We start from the raw sequence: 13,315 nt of genomic DNA, 5'->3' as shown, positions 1-13,315 counted from the left end.
GTTATAAATAAATAAAATATTTGGCAACTCTTTTTTTTTCTTAATTTAATCAAGAAGTAATTTATTCATGAAGAAGAATGAGAACAGACGAAGAAAGAAAATAAGAGTTGAATACATAATAAACAAACTGTACCGGTATGGGCGAGGCCGAGACCCACATGTCTGTCTAAGGCCGAGTCCACCTGATCGAGACCAAGGGAACCTGGCGAAGACTTGAGAGATTTGGCCGAGATGACGAGGCCAACGACCCACTTGGCCGAGACCTTAGAAGACTTGGCCGAAACGACCAAGACCATGGGAAATTGGCCGATGGCCGACCCATACCAGGGGGAACTTGGCCGACGACTGACCCCTATTACCGTTAACGCTCAAACCAAGATCAGTGAAGTTAACCCATCATTAAGAATTAGGTAATACAATCCTAAGTGGTATCCACCTCGATAAACGGGGCCAACAAGGAAGGCCCATTAGAATAATATAAATAGCACGCATCCCAAGGAGTAAGGTATATCATTTATTACTGTTCACCTACCTGGGAGCTGACCACCCGCTTTACTGACTTGAGCGTCGGAGTGCATTCGCAGGTACCCCCACCATCCGGTGTTCACTCGAGTGCCAAAGGAAAAACAGGAGGACGAGAAGAATCCCAGCTCATCACCCAACAAGCTGATAAGGAAGGAGAAGAAGACTTCAACAGTTCTCTAGGTCCCATCTCCCTAGTAGGAACAATTGGCACCCACCGTGGGACCGAGGGAAACTAGCTGAAGGAAAAAAGTATATGGTCTAAACCAGAAGCATGGAGAGAATGACTGAAGCCGACCAAACAATGCTACTGTTGTCTCTCCAGAGAGAGATGGCCGAGATGAGAAGGAAGGCCGAGGAGGTTGCTCAGAAAAACGAGCAAGAGCTGAAGGGAGGTGTAGGGAGAACGAAGAGATGAAGAAGAAGCTGGGGGAGGGAGGACCCTCCGTCATACCGACGAATGTTGTTGGCAAGTCCTACACCTCTCCCCCCGACCTAGATGTGGCCGAGGGGACGAGAGGCCGACCCCCTCCCCGAGAAATCGAGATGGGCGACGAGTCGTGCCTAATCAGGTCCACCCGGACGACCCTGACGGCCGACCCGAAGTGCCGACACCCCTTTACCAACACCATCATCGAAGTCCCACTGCCTGAGAAGTGGAAGGGTTTCAACCGAGACCGATATGACGGGTCGACCGACCCAGACGAGCATATGGACGCCTACACCACCCATATGAGTCTCTACACCTCGGACGACGTCGTGCTGTGCCGAGTGTTTCCCACATCCTTGAAGGGTGCAACCCTTAGTTGGTTCACCAAGCTCTCACCCAACTCCTTCGGTAGCTTTGCCACGCTCGTCGCAAAGTTTGAAACCCAGTTCGCGACTAGCCGGCCACACCATCTGACCTCCATCGCCTTGGTAGGCATCCGCCAGGAGAAGGGAGAATCATTGAGAACCTTTGTGGATAGGTTCAGTAAGGTGGCAATGAGCATCCGGAATCTAAGTCCGGATGTTGCCATGCACCACATGCTGACGGCCCTTCGTCTGGGGCTCTTTGCCGACAACCTGTGCATGCAGTCGGCCGATAGCTTGGACGAGCTGAGAAAAAGAGCTGCTAAGTACATGTAGCTGGAAGAACTCCGAGAATTCCGCAACCAGGCCCGTGCCGAGGCCGGCGGGGAGAAAAACAAGGAAGAAAAGGATCGCTAGGGACGGTCGGGTCAAAGAAATGACCGACGTTGGGACAACCGAGACCGGCCGATCCGGTTCTCAAGATACACACCCCTGACGATCGAGAGGGGGAGGATTCTGGACGAGGCCCTCAACACCGAGTTGATCCCTCCTCCAAGAAAGGTGGCCAGCCCAAATAATGCCGACCGGAGGAAGCAGTGTCGATATCACCAAAACACCGGACACTCGACCGAGGAGTGTCAGGCCCTTAAGGATAAGATCGATGAACTTATCCAAGCTGGGCATCTTCGCCGTTTCGTCAGGAACGGCCGAGACCCACCCCGCCGGGCGGACCCACCCAGGCGGACGAGGTCACCCCAACGCGACCAAAATGACCAAGACAACAGGGGCGACCGACAACCCGCAAGGGACGATCCCCCCCAAAGAGACGACCCCCCAGGGAGGCCGATAGGAGAGGTAACCGAGAGGTTATCAACACTATACCCGCTGGCTTCGCCGGGGGAGGAAGCACGAACAACGCCCGGAAGAAGCACCTCCGGGCGGTACACCAAGTAAACGCGGTGGCATTCTGACCGAGGATGCCACCCATCACGTTCATGAACGAGAACTTTAAGGGCGTAGACTACCGTCAGCAGGACGACCCGATGGTGATAGCGGTCGATATAGACCGATTCACCATACGGAAGACCCTTGTGGACCGGCATACCCTGCCAACACCTCTCCCGGCTCAGTCTCGATGAAGCCTTAACCGGCATACCCTGCCGAGACCGACCCTCAGGTTTGGTCTGGACGAAGCCTTAACCGGCACACCCTGTCAACACCTCCCTCAGCTCGGTCTGGATGAAGCCTTGACCGGCATACCCTGCCAAGACCGACCCCTAGGTTTGGTCTGGACGAAGACTTAACCAGCATACCCTGCCAACACCTCTCTCAACTCGGTCTGGATGAAGCCTTAACCGGCATACCCTGCCGAGACCGACCCCCAGGTTTGGTCTGGACGAAGCCTTAACCGGCATACCCTGCCAACACCTCCATCGGCTCGGTCTGGATGAAGCCTTAACCGACATACCCTACCGAGACCGACCCCAGGTTTGGTCTGGACGAAGCCTTAACCGGCACACCCTGCCAACACCTCTCTCGGCTCGGTTTGGATGAAGCCTTAACCGGCATACCCTGCCGAGATCGACCCCCAGGTTCGGACGGGACGAAGCCTTAACTGATTATTTAACTTGCTTGATTAACATCGCAATTAATGGTCGAACGCCCAGTTATACTTGCTCGATTAACATCGTAATTAATGGCCGACCGCCCAAATCAACTTGCTCGATTTAACAATCGCAATTAAATGGTCGGGCGCCCACTTTTACTCGTTCAATTAAACATCACAATTAAATGGCCAACCACCCATTTTTTAATTGTTCGATTAAAAATCACAATTAAGTGGCCGACCGTCCATTTTTTACAATTAAGTGGCTGACCGCCCATTTTTACTCGTTCAATTAAACATCACAAGCGACCAATCGGACAATCCAGACAAACAATCGACACGATTGACTTGTGCGAATTTATAGAAAGAAAAAAGCAACGAGATATATTAAATTTGCAAAAGAAGGAAGCCACACCCCGACCTCGGAGGAAACAAAATAAAAAGACAAGGCCACAACCCGGCCAAGGGCGAAACCCAGTCTTGGATCTCCATGCACTCTCCCTCCTCGGCCTCGACCTCCCCCTCATGGGTCCCGGCCGCCGGAGCCTCCTGTGCCGCTAGAGTCCCCACCTCAGCACTCGGAACCAACCGATCCTGGTGAACCTCATAATCCATGTTGAATTCACTAGTGCCCGGCAGCCCCCCATAGAGAACATGGGCTTGGCGCACTGCTCGGTCGAAGCACTGCTTAAGCAACTCCTCCGACTCTTCATAGTTTTGGTCGAGCTTAGCCTCGACCTACTCCTTGGCAACTTGGAGGGCGGCCAACTCAACGACCGAGACGAGAGCTTCTCCTTGGCCGTCTTCTTCACCTCGACAGCTTCAGCTGCCGCCCTCAAGGCCTCCTCCTTGGCCAAAGCCAAAATCCGCCTCGCCTCGGCAACACTTTTCTCAGCGAGCTCCCTCTTAGCAACCTCCCGGGCAGCGCTGGTTGAGAGGCCGTCGTTGGCGGCTAAGGATCGCTTCAGATTCTTGCGAGCCTCAATCAGCTCCTTCTCCAACCGAGAGATGACCTCGGCGTGCCGGTCACGACCTTCGATCCAGGGGGTTGATTGACCGGATCGACTCCCGAGTCTCCTCGAAATAGCCACGCGAACTCTGCGCGTGAATTTGAGACTCCCCCCTAGAAGATCTAGGGCCGAGGTCGATGGCCGACGTCCACCAACTGGAGCATCGGATGTTTGCTCCATGTTGCCGAGGGGAGAGAGAGCGCGCCTCGACCATCTCACGGCAGGGAGGCGGCGTCGGCATAGAGCCGGGGGAACGAGTGGTGGTGGCAATGTTACCACCATCCCTCGTACTCTTCTTAGACTTGCGGGAAGGGTCGGTTGAGTCCCTCTCAGCAGCAGGGGTGGCCGGGGCGTTCGCAGGTAGAACGTTGATGCTTCGACGTCCCATTCGGTCAGCCGCCCTCTTTCGATATTCGTCGAGGACGCTAGCACCGACCGGTTTCTCTTGAACCATCCTTGCTGCAAATCAAAAAACACAAGTTAGAAAATGAAAAAGGAAAATACCGACCGACACAACAAAAGACGAGCCCATATCCCTAATGGTCGCCCAACGCGCCGTCTCGGTATATGCACCGATCAGCGATCGACAAGGAAGCTTCCTCGGGTGTGTGTCGAAGAAGGAGAGAATCTCCACCTCCTCCTCACTCTCCGTCGGCCTCGGCCAAAACTTAAAATCTTTGGGCTTGGAGGTCCAATACAGGGGGAACCGAGACCGACCGAATCGGTCAAAGAAAAAGGTCGTCGCCTCGGGCCGAATGACGACCTTGACGAACCTTTCCTTAAACCTCTTGTACGAGACCACAAAAGGGTCGAACAAGAAGTACCCTGGTCGGTCGGCCAAGGAAAGCCAAGAGGCAAGACGACCGAGGTGAGAACCATAATATGAAAGAAAGGAAGAAGAGGTGGGACGAAGCCGCATGGTGTCACACAACAAACGAAACGCTTGAAGGGACGCCCACGTATTTGGATGCACTTGGGTGGGTGCCACGTTGAGCGCCCGAAGGACGTCCATTGTGAACTTATCAAAGGGAAGGGACACATGAAGATCTGAAAAGAAGCAAGTGTACATGTAAAAAAAGGGAGGACCGACACCAGCCCGGTCTATACACACCCTCTCGGTTAACCCGCAAGGCAAGATCCTAAAGTAGTCTGGATCCCTAGAATCGTCGGAATTCTCGCCCGCCTTCAACACCGGGTACTTGGCCAAAAATGTGGCCACAGACTTCTCGGTATCATAAGTGGACGAGAACTCAACAACCTTGGGATCCACCCAACTAAGATCCACGAGCGGAATGGCCGTCGGGGGAGAGTCCGGTCGGTCGATAACGTTGGGCGGAGGAGAGTCCGGCCGACCGACAACGTTGGCCGGGGAAGAATCCAGCCGGTCGACGACGTTAGCTGAGGGAGAGTCCGACCGGTCAACAGCGTTAACCGGGTCGTCCCCCCTAACCACCTCTACCATGGGTGGCACCTCGACCACCCCAACCGACAAGGAATCGGTGGCAAATGAAGAAGAAGAGGTTGACAAAGAAGAGGAAGAAAGCCCAAGGGTAGGAGAGGGGCGACCGAGAGAGGGGGAAGAATGGTCAGACGAAGAAGACGTTGGCCGAGACACGGTCGACATCACTAACCTTGTAAATATTGGACGAGGCCGAACCTAGCAAAAAAGGGCGAGAAGTCACTCGGATCTCAGAGCTAGGGCGGAAGAACACTCGGCTATCAGACAGGCTCACAAATGAAAACATAGCGTCACGGCACTATGGAGACCCCTATTTATAGGGTGGGCCTCGGAATTCGAAGCGCCAAATCAATCCCAACCGTTAAGGTCTCTCGAATCCAACGGCCCACAACGGTCCCCACCCAAAAAAAACCCCTCATTAATGCCAATCATGTCACGTCGCCTAGGGTCACGTCACGCCGCCTAGGTCACGTCATACCTCGAGAAATGAAACAACCGCACGGTCAAGGGAGACCGACCGACACCCATCATTAAAAACTCATCAGGCACATCTAGCATATCTGCCCTCGAGCCTGGGGGGCAAGTGTACCGGTATGGGCGAGGCCGAGATCCACCTGTCTGCCCGAGGCCGAGTTCACCTGACCGAGACCAAGGGAACCTAGCGAAGACTTGAGAGATTTGGCCGAGATGATGAGGCCGACGACCCACTTGGCCGAGACCTTAAAAGACTTGGCCGAAACGACCAAGACCATGGGAAATTGGCCGATGGCCGACCCATACCGGGGGAAACTTGGCCGACGGCCGACCCCTATTACCGTTAACGCTCAAACCAAGATCAGTGAAGTTAACCCATCATTAAGAATTAGGTAATACAACCCTAAGCGGTATCCACCTCGATAAACAGGCCCAACAAGGAAGGCCCATTAGAATAATATAAATAGCACGCATCCCAAAGAGTAAGGTATGTCATTTACTACTGTTCACCTACCTGAGAGCTGATCACCCGCTTTACTGACTTGAGTGTCAGAGTGCCTTCGCAGGTACCCCCACCATCCGGTGTTCACCCGAGACCGAGTGCCGAAGGAGAAGCAGGAGGACGAGAAGAATCCTAGCTCATCACCCAATAAGCTGACCGACCGAAGGAAGGAGAAGAAGACTTCAACAATTTTCTAGGTCTCATCTCCCTAGTAGGAACAGAAACAATGAAATAAAAAACAATAGAACAAAAAGAAAGTGGGAATTATAGAGAAATTTAATATTTTCTTCTATAAGCATGCATGTTTAGTTTCAAAAAGAAATAAAGAAAAAGAAAGTAAAAGAGAAGAAAAATAAAAGAAAGATAAAATATATATATATATATTTACTTTTGTACTTTATTTTTACACCTCGTTGATATTTTTTCTTGGAGTCTTGTGTCTTACCCTATGAAGCTCGGATACGGTCAAAAAGGCGTCGTCGGTGTTTCCGATACATCACGGACACGAACACGCGACGGAAGCGTGCTTTTTATTGGGCCGGAAACGACCCTCTTTCAGGATACGCCGGAGGAGACACGTTTCCCTCCTTGGACACGCCAGAAAAGCTAGAAAAAAAGATGTGGTTCAGTGTTTTAAAGACCTCTTCTCTTCCACACTAAATCTCAGGTCAAATATGATAAAATCTCAAACAAAATATTAAAATCTCCAAAAAGTAAAAGTTAAATTATGTTTTTCTTGATTTTTTTTCATATAACAAAATATATTACTACATTTTAATTTATATATAGCCGTGTCTCGTGTCCTATAATTTTCAGTTTAGCCGTATCTCCGTGTCCGTGTTGTATCTGTGCCCGTATTCGTATCTGGGCTTCTTAGGTCTTACCTCAATCATCAATGTTCACCATCAGCCATCACAAACAACTAGCACAAAAGCAACCATCACCACTTGAAAATGAAGAAGAAGACACTATCTACCATACTAAGAAAATTATTGTTGGAATTTATAAAAAGTATGGAAGAAGAAGGATAAAGTATGGAGGTGTAGGGAGAATTTTCCAAAAATAGAAGTTAGATAAGTTATTGCTCTTGCTATTCACACCTTTCTCCTTGTCTCTTTGTTCCAAATATGGATGAAATAGTTTTTGACGTGGATCTTAAACAAGAATCCTCCCTCGTTTGTTATTGATCGAAATCAAATGAGAGAGAAAAAAAAAGGAAGTTACCCTCCCCTCTTCTAGTGTAACGAACATAATTTAAAAAGTTCTTGACCCTCAATTTTTACATAGCATTTTGTTGCTTAAATTTACTTTGAAATTATAACTAATTTAAAGATGAAAAATAATTATTGGAGAGTGTTGATTTCTCGTAACTGAAAAGAGATGGGCAGAAAGAGAAAAGGAAAGTGTGGAGGGCAGACAGAGAGAGAAGTAGAGTAGGAGGAAACAAAAAGAGAAAAGAATGAGAGAGAAAGAGCAGGAATTGTAGAAATGGTTCTTTCCAAAAATTTCTTCTACCCTTTTGAAATATATTCCTCTTTCAGAATTAAGCTACTGCATACGTCAAGAGCTTTATTTTTCAAATTCTCCTTTTAAAGAAAAAAGTAAAAGAATAAAACATTACCATAATAGGGAGTTGTGATAGGCACACCTGAAACTGAAATGTATTAAGTCAATTATTGGCATCTTATGGAATAATAAAAGCAGTTTTTTTTGTGTACCAAAATTTATTCCAATGTACTAATGTTGTGATATATGGTGCCTCAAAAGATAAATGAAAATCGCTCCCACTCTTTATTCGGACGCAATTTTGAGTGGTTGTGACCCCAAACTTAACGAACCAAAACATTCTAAATTTGGTAAAATGTTAGGTGACGGAAAGGAATTAAAGAATGGTTACCATTCAAACTCTTCCTTTCTGATAGTGTCATATATCACACAAATCTTAAATAGAATGAGTGTTTCTCATATTTAACTAACTTGTTGCCACTTAAAGCCTATCTGGCGTAGTCAAGATAGATAAAATTATTCTGAAAGGTATCTTCATTTTTCACAAAGCCGATGTAATCGTGTCATGCATTAAAATTTTGCAAACAAGTTGTTGTAAGATATTTACAAGAATTATAATCTCCTTTTAGGAACATAGAAATGGCCATGCTTGTGCCATGTATGTCTTCAGCAAAATGACTTCAACGCAGTTTGTCTTGAACACCAACTCTTTTAAGATTTGAGGGTTTTCGCCACACCCTAGTAAAAAATAAACAACCACCCCAACGCAAGTCGATAAAGTTCCATAAACCCTCCAAAAAGGCTTCGTGAATGGAATAAATAAAATAACTTTGTAAAATAACAAGTACTGGGATGTTGGGCTGCTTCAGATAAATTTTCCTTCCAACATTGGGTTATATGGTCCACTCCACATGGTCCGGAGCCAATGATAACAAAACAAGATCAACCTGGTACTAATAGAACTCCCTCCACGGCAGGGTCTAGCATAGGTTTGGGCTTGAACCCATTATGCAAGAGGATTGCGTAAACCTCTGTGACTTGGCAACAACTCTAAAGTTAAAAGTTTATGATATAGACTCATTTGACATAAGGGATTAATCTTGTGTACTTGCACCACTAATAACTTTCTCCTCCGATTCATTAGTTAGATTCATTGTTTTCATATTTTACAGAAAATTATTAATTGACAACTAGTATTAAAGACCAATATAGAAAATTATTAATTGACAACTAGTATTAAAGACCAATATAGTTTCTCTAGAAGATTGTGGAACTTTCATTTCAATTACAGATATCTGAGGGACTCTTAGCATCATTGAGACTTTAAAAGATGAATCGAAGTTTGAGAACTACATTTCATCTTCTATAGTCCAAAAGTTTATAATAGGGAGTTCAAAAGAGAAGAAAATGCTCCAGAGGGCTCATGGTAGCTGAAAGCTGCTGAAGTTTATTGACAGGAAAATGGAGTTTAATACAGCACATTTCATCCCTTGAGAGAGGAATCTGTAAATTTTCAGGACAGAGAAAAATATTGGTGTAATTTAAGCACCATCACGTACATTGCCGATTTTAAAAAAAAGGAGCATATTCTACACCAATCCATGAAGATTTCTGATCACAAACCGTAGAACAACCAAACACGCAGACAAATGCTTAGCCATTATTTACGTCTCACTATCCTCACCCAGCAAGACAAACATATTCTGTCCTATAGATAAAATAAATCCAACCAATAGTCAAAACGTCTAGACCCAATACTCCCCCTCAAATGCCCTCCACAAAATGATGAATCTGCTGATAGACACAAAGAAAAGCTCAAATAATTGAAATCCTTAAATTGAAGCTATCAATGTAAACAAGTATCTGTTTGGCCTTATTGTGAAAGTTATTGCTCACGAAGAACACTTTATTCTGCGATTATTTATTTCATAAAAAGCCTACAGAAAAAGAACTATTATGTTTAAAAAATCTATGTTTGTACTGTTAGAAGGTGAAGCTTGGTGTAATAAGGTTAATGCATTTTACATTCAATGCCATTGGTTCCAGTTGCCAATAACTTTCTGCTCACGGTAGTAAGGTTGTATAAGTCTAACCCTTTCAGAGACCTGGCATAATGGCAGGCCTTGTGTGGCCTCACAAGGTTAAAGTTTTTTTCCCTCCTATTTCAATTTTTACCACCTTAGAAAAGTACCAATTTCATGCTTAACTTTAATATGCTTCTGATGACATGCCTCTTAAAAGTGCTTTCATATTTTTGGCTCCTTTGAGAAATAAAATAAGTTATTTTTCCTTAACTGAAAAAGTAACTTTTGTTCATTGTTTGCATAACATAGGCAATCAGGCATACTTCAATTACGTGTTCAAATGTAAAATTTGATAAACAAGTTATATAAAAGTTTACGCTAATTTGTCTTCAATATATACACAGCAGAAGAATATCATTATGATAACAGAAACGTCTACTTGTTTACATAAACTAAAAATTTGAAGGGTATAATTGATTATTGCTTATTTAGAACTTAGGCCCCTTATTGCAGCAGATTACACAACAGTCACCTTTTTCCAAGCACATAGTGCGATCAGAAATATGTTCATTTTCATTGTTAAATAGCTATTTACACCTATGAAAATTGTCTTCAATGAAGACTAGGAATTATTTTGGGGAAAATTTGTGAAAGACAAATGATGAGTTCACCTTGCAAACAATAATGTCGCAGAAAATGGAAGAATAATGATGACTATACAAAAACAGAGCTTTGGAGAAGAAACTGAGGCAAAAACTTTCTTTTAGTAGTTTAGTCTTTAGAAACATATCTAGTTCAGAAAATTCATTAGATCGTATGAACTAAGCTCAGCACATTTAAATGGCAACTAGGATAGACTCAACAATGGCGTTAGTAGGGAGGATTTTGGATTTTTTGATTTTGCTCAACCAGACCTTGCCCCACATCTTAGGTGGTCAAGACCCAAAATTCAACCCCTAGCTGACAATGAATATATTAAAATCTGCACACTATGAGCTGCCCCTCATATCTTATAACTTAAAAGAATGCGATCACTACCACACTAGAGAAGCCCAGTTACAATCTACAACAAGATATAACTAAGTACACACAGATACAGAGTTGAACAAGATATGCATATTTCTAGCACAATGGGTCTACAACAACTTATGAAACATTAAGAATTACTGACTTTAGATTCCATTGCCTATTAAAGTCAACATTTAAAATTTAAAATAGGGCAAGGTATCTTCATCTCAAGTATTTTGCCATTCACAGAATCAGGTGGAGTCAGTTCTTCAGTGAGTCTTTAGAATATAGGCTTCAGCAAATTCTCTAAAACTTAACATTCTCTCTAAGAATAGTGTTAATTCCAATCACCTCAAAGCATCACTATCCATACACTACCTACCAAGCGAGAGAAAGTAAAAAGGGAAACAAAGGCTACACAATTTTATCTGAACAGAATTTTGGAACAACAAGAACCGCACGAAGAAAACAAAGAACACTTCTTTCTCACGGTTTCCTCCAAAAAAAACCCTCACTAACCTGTGCAGAATTCAAGCATCACTGTCGTCGCTATCGTCGCCATCGCTGAGGCCGCCTACAGTCGCGGTGGCCGCTTTCCCCGTGTTACCAGGAATGCGCACTCCTACATTCGCCGCCGCCCCCGTCCGCCCCCGAGTCCTGGACGGCAGGATATTATTCAAATCGACCTCCGTGAGCGGGTCGTCGGAGAAGTCACTTCCGTCGTCGTCGGAATCGTCGTCATCACTATCGTCGTCGGAATCGTCTTCGTCATCGTCGTCTTCTTCTACCATTTTCGCTTTTCCCTTGTCGTCACGCGAAATCCGTTTCCCCTTTCGGTCCTCTTCCTCCTTCTCTTTCTCCTCCTCCTCCTCGTCGTCTTCATCTTCAACATCGTTTTGGAGCTCCTTGTCGTCGTTTAGGAGGTCCTTTTGGTCCATGTCATCGTTTTGGAGTTCCTTAGGGTCGGAGGAAGGATTGGGAGGTTGGGAAGTGGTGTGGTCAGCATTAGGTTCGGGTTCCTGGGTTTCTTTGAGGTCGGGAGTTGCGAGCTTTTTTGATGGAAGTTCTTGAAGATCAGGATCGGACTTACGCTTGGAGGGTAATGTGGGTTCATTGGGGTCATTATGTTCCGCCATGAATGTGAATGAGAAAGAAAAAATGGTGAATGAAAAGAATTAGGGTTTTGTGGAGAAGAAGAGCGAAATCATGAAATAAAATATAGATTTATACTTGTAAATATATGATATTCCTAGACAATATTATCAAACAATAAAAGATTGAGAAAAAATTAATATGGATTACTAGACAGGATGAATTAATCTCAACAAAATTTTAGGTTTTGGTTTCAAAGTTTGCAAAATGAATCTATACAAATATGCTTAAATGATTCATCCTAGACCATTTTATATTGAATTGCGGAGTGAATCATGTGACACATCCAAATTCTCATCACTCAATGTGAAATTGTAAAATCTTAGATAAAATTTTAAATTATAAAAAAAACTAAAATATAAATATTATAAGACATTTTGTACTAGAAAGTAAATAATAAAAGAATCTTATTATATACAAACTAAATAGAATCTCATAATATTATCAATTTTAGGAGAATAAGTTACCATAACTCACAGAAGGTCTCTCATATGTCTTCAGTTATATTATTAAGATAATTAATTTGAATAAGAAGAACTATAGAGAAGATAGCAACAATAAATATATATTTTACTACTATCAAAATGTGGATTAAGGATTATTATAAGAAAATAATCAATTTTTATATTTATATAAATGAAAACGCTATTTAATTTTAATTTAATTATTTAAATTTTAAAATACTTATTTTGAAACTTAATTTTAGTTTATTTTTTTTAGTGTTATTAACTGCAAGGAAATTACGTTTACATAGGAAAGGGTGTAAGAAAAATGAATAGCAGTTTGTAGCTAGGTTCCGCCAGTTTGGGTTGAAGGCATCCGCTGACCATCACTGAGGCTCAGTTTGGATTGAGGAGGGGATTTGTGAGGAGGGGAGGGGTGAATTTGTGATGATTAGAGAGGATGTGTGATGATATGTGAGGTTGTTTGGATTGAGGGATGATAGAGTGGATTTGTGATGATGGTTTATTGTAAGTTTACAAATTTGTCCTTGTTATTAAAAAAATATTTGAATAATGAATTATGATTCTTTTTGTGTGTAGGTTTGAATTAATTTTTTTAATATATAATATTCATAATTACTTATATTTTATAATAAAAAATTAAAAAATATAATAGAAAATATTTTTGTATTAAATTGAAATAAAATTATTAAATATATTAAAATTTATGAAAATAATATTTATTATTATATTCATTTATTATTTTATATAACTATATATATTTTGTTAATATTATAATTTTTTTATTTTTTTATTT

General features: G+C 43.6%; 2 protein-coding genes across 5 annotated transcripts; one reads left to right on the top strand and one right to left on the bottom strand.

Moving 5' to 3' along the window:
- Positions 1-1,068: 1,068 nt before the first annotated feature.
- On the top strand, positions 1,069-1,650 carry LOC137815544 (uncharacterized). Its single transcript, XM_068618660.1, has one exon. It carries the CDS (start codon positions 1,069-1,071, stop codon positions 1,648-1,650), a length of 582 nt encoding a protein of 193 aa, XP_068474761.1.
- Positions 1,651-9,080: 7,430 nt separating this feature from the next.
- Positions 9,081-12,136, bottom strand: LOC137813629 (histone H2A.Z-specific chaperone CHZ1). 4 transcript variants are annotated; one of them, XM_068615978.1, is made up of 2 exons: positions 11,423-12,136; positions 9,081-9,665 (listed from the first exon to the last, which is right to left on the bottom strand). In XM_068615978.1, the coding sequence occupies exon 1, from the start codon at positions 12,037-12,039 to the stop codon at positions 11,434-11,436; it is 606 nt and encodes a 201-aa protein (XP_068472079.1). In that variant the 5' UTR covers positions 12,040-12,136; the 3' UTR covers positions 9,081-9,665; positions 11,423-11,433. The 4 variants fall into 4 exon arrangements, with proteins under 4 accessions (XP_068472079.1, XP_068472078.1, XP_068472081.1 ...); XM_068615977.1 differs by having other exon boundaries at positions 9,081-9,374; positions 11,423-12,135; XM_068615980.1 differs by having other exon boundaries at positions 9,561-9,579.
- Positions 12,137-13,315: the final 1,179 nt, after the last annotated feature.

This window comes from Phaseolus vulgaris, chromosome 1 (assembly GCF_000499845.2).
Source record: "Phaseolus vulgaris cultivar G19833 chromosome 1, P. vulgaris v2.0, whole genome shotgun sequence".
Classification (NCBI taxonomy): domain Eukaryota; kingdom Viridiplantae; phylum Streptophyta; class Magnoliopsida; order Fabales; family Fabaceae; genus Phaseolus; species Phaseolus vulgaris.
The sequence above is the reverse complement of the archived record's forward strand: the minus strand, read 5'-3'. Positions and strand labels throughout refer to the sequence as shown.

Bases quoted from the DNA above. Each gene is read 5' to 3' on its own strand.
- LOC137813629 (XM_068615978.1), bottom strand. From the start codon at position 12,039: ATGGCGGAACATAATGACCCCAATGAACCCACATTACCCTCCAAGCGT.
- LOC137815544 (XM_068618660.1), top strand. From the start codon at position 1,069: ATGGGCGACGAGTCGTGCCTAATCAGGTCCACCCGGACGACCCTGACG.